The sequence below is a fragment of the Temnothorax curvispinosus genome, unplaced genomic scaffold (assembly GCF_003070985.1).
Source record: "Temnothorax curvispinosus isolate PA1 unplaced genomic scaffold, ASM307098v1 QBEX01009848.1, whole genome shotgun sequence".
Classification (NCBI taxonomy): Eukaryota; Metazoa; Arthropoda; class Insecta; order Hymenoptera; family Formicidae; genus Temnothorax; species Temnothorax curvispinosus.
Genome location: NW_020219628.1, coordinates 1 through 2,826, shown reverse-complemented (window position 1 = coordinate 2,826; position 2,826 = coordinate 1). Strand labels below are relative to the sequence as shown.

General features: G+C 33.8%; 1 protein-coding gene across 2 annotated transcripts; it reads left to right on the top strand.

Annotated features, from left to right (window-relative positions):
- Positions 1-6: 6 nt before the first annotated feature.
- On the top strand, positions 7-2,795 carry LOC112459469 (odorant receptor 94a-like). 2 transcript variants are annotated; one of them, XM_025023573.1, is made up of 6 exons: positions 7-678; positions 850-1,222; positions 1,557-1,940; positions 2,094-2,298; positions 2,439-2,594; positions 2,676-2,795. In XM_025023573.1, exons 2-6 carry the CDS (start codon positions 861-863, stop codon positions 2,721-2,723), a joined length of 1,155 nt encoding a protein of 384 aa, XP_024879341.1. In that variant the 5' UTR covers positions 7-678; positions 850-860; the 3' UTR covers positions 2,724-2,795. The 2 variants fall into 2 exon arrangements, with proteins under 2 accessions (XP_024879341.1, XP_024879342.1); XM_025023574.1 differs by having other exon boundaries at positions 2,235-2,298; positions 2,676-2,759.
- The last annotated feature ends 31 nt before the right edge of the window (positions 2,796-2,826 follow it).

The following is a 2,826-nucleotide window of genomic DNA, read 5'->3' as shown; positions in this document are numbered from 1 at the left end:
AGCGAAATTTTCACATAAATTTAATTGCTCGTACGCACGCGCGTTATGCTTAAAGTCTCAAAAATTTATCTTTACCATTTATATGAGTCGTCTACAAGATACACTGTACAAGAGTATAAATTCTGTCAACCCTCCTCGTGCTTCATAAGAGACGAACAGTAATTACAGCAAAATAACATACGTATTCTCAACAACGCTTGATAGTATCAGGTAATAAAGCAAGAGAAATATAATTGCACGTAATTGCTCTTACTTCTATTATTATTCACTGAAATGTTTCCATGACTTTCCGAATGGCTTCCATGAATGTGAATAAACATTTTATTTGATGGGAACATGACATTATGTTGGAATTTATCGGAGGGGATAACATTCTTCAAACGACGACGTCGTTATAATTACAAGTTTGATACCGGTAGTAAGGTATCGACAAGATATTGCACCAAGTTACTAATGAATCATTAATTTTAAGTCGTACAGGGATGACGAAGTCGACGCAAACGCGCCTATTCGTAGTATCTTACGAATCCTTGTCGCGTTTATACTGCATTGTTGTGTATTAGTTATTTTTACTGATACATATACAAACTGTAGTTATACTCCGTTTTGCTATGAAAGTTAATAGTTAATCATAAGGTTTTTACACAAGATCGTGCTGCAGAAAAATACATACCGAAAGTAAGTTTAGAAAAATATTTTTACAAAATAATCTTTTATACATTTAAAGAATATAACTGATCATTTTTAAAGAAAGAACACTTACGGTAATGGATCTGTTGCAATGTCACGTACTATTTACGATAGATATTATTTTTTTCAATGACAAGAATCTATTACTTTTAATTATAGCAAGTGTAGAAATGCAGATACTCCCTCTCAATTTCTTATTATATACCATAAGCGGTTTGTGGCGACCACTCGAATGGTCCTCGAAATACTCCAAGTTGTTATACAGCGTGTACACCTATTTCATGATATACCTAATGGCGTATTTCATGCTGGCTACCTTGCTGTATATCATCTTTGTTATCGATAACGTGGAGGACTTCGCTTCGGGTTCCCTATTTTTCTTCTGCGCAATCAGTATATTGCCCAAAGCGATTACTGCTGTAATCTATCGCGACGAGATAATCAATTTAGTTAAAACTCTGCAAGAGAAACCGTGTAAAGCCTGTAACAAAGATGAGACTGATATCCAGAACAAATTTGACCGTTCAATCAGGTTGGTATATTAATAATTGTCGACGCGATTTTCGAAAATATCAGTCTTAATAAGTAAGTCGGTATAAAGCTATACACGAATAAATCAATTAATCTAGAGAATCTTAATTACACAATTAAACTAAATTAATTTTCTCAAGCATATACGCGTTTTGTGCGTTTCACCAATATTAACAGAGCTATTTAAAGCACGTGCAACGACTGATATTCCTCTCGCCTTATTTATTGAGCAGGATTGTCAATCTATGGAATTTTAAAACAGCCTTGTACCATCCTTGTACGACAATAACATGTTTCGATTATTATATGTTTCTAATATATATTTTTTAATGCAGATCGTATACCATATATTACATACTCTTATGTATGTTCTCGTTACTGGGTGCTGTGGCAGCAGCAGTGCTCGTCGTTTTAGAGGGTCAGTTACCCTATAACATGTGGGTACCTTGGGATTGCACCTCGTTCCTTTTATTCTGGTTTACGTCCCTTCAAAATATTCTAGCTTTAATTGTTGGTACGATTGTAAACGTCGCGACGGAAACCCTATGGTTAGGATTTTGCTTACAAACGTGCGCGCAATTTGAAATTCTCAAGTATCGTCTTCAAAACATGACAAAGCGTAGGGAGGAAGAAATATTTCCGAAAAATTCGTTGAATAATGCGTCACGTAAAATAGGCACATTGTCGGAGCACATTTCTCATCATTTATGCATAATCAGGTAGATAATAAAATTATTATACATGTGCATTTTTTAAATTAAATGTGTTAAATAATGTTCGCTGTATACGTGTACGATGTACAGTGTATCTCTCCATCTGTTGTAAAGTAATATGTTGTTTGTGATTGTGATATAATGTGTAAATATTTACAGACTTGTCGAAACGATCAACGATGTGTATCGCCAAGTGATTTTCATTCAATTTTTTATCAGTATTTTGGTATTATGTTCAGTTGTGTACGATCTATCTTCTCATTTGACACTTACAAACCTCGCCACCATGATCATTTTCAGAGCATTCAGCATGTTTGTGCAGATTTTTTTTTATTGCTGGGCTGGAAATGAAGTTACGCTCAAGGTAGTTATGTTTGCTATAAAGAGACATATTTGGAAAATACTATTATTATGGCAAAATAAGAAATCTGCAAGATCTTCGCAAAAATGCTTTTTTGTTTCTTTCATTATTCCAATCATTTATTCTAATTTTTACTTACGTAGAGTACTGGATTGAGCGAAGTGGTGTATCATATGAATTGGATGTTAATGACAATCAGCGAACAAAAGAATCTACTGATGATTATGAAACGTAGTACAAAACCCGTTAAACTAACCAGCAGTTTTTTGGTGACATTGTCCCTGGAATCTTTCGGCAATGTTAGCTTTTAAATTAAAATTCAATATGTGGTATTTTTTACAGGCGCTTTATTATCACTAAACTCTTGTTTTACTTTACAGCTTTTGAAAGCGTCTTTCTCCGCATTTAACGTTCTGCAACAATTTTGAGACTGTGCTCCATTATTCGTTCGCAATACACTATCTGTACGAATATCATGTAACGTATAAATCACTCATTGCAAAATATATTTTAATATTTATTTTATTAAGG

Bases quoted from the DNA above. Each gene is read 5' to 3' on its own strand.
- LOC112459469 (XM_025023573.1), top strand. From the start codon at position 861: ATGCAGATACTCCCTCTCAATTTCTTATTATATACCATAAGCGGTTTG. The intron at 1,223-1,556 runs GTTGGTATATTA...TTTTTAATGCAG, and splicing joins AAATTTGACCGTTCAATCAG to ATCGTATACCATATATTACA. The intron at 2,299-2,438 runs GTAGTTATGTTT...TTACTTACGTAG, and splicing joins GAAATGAAGTTACGCTCAAG to AGTACTGGATTGAGCGAAGT.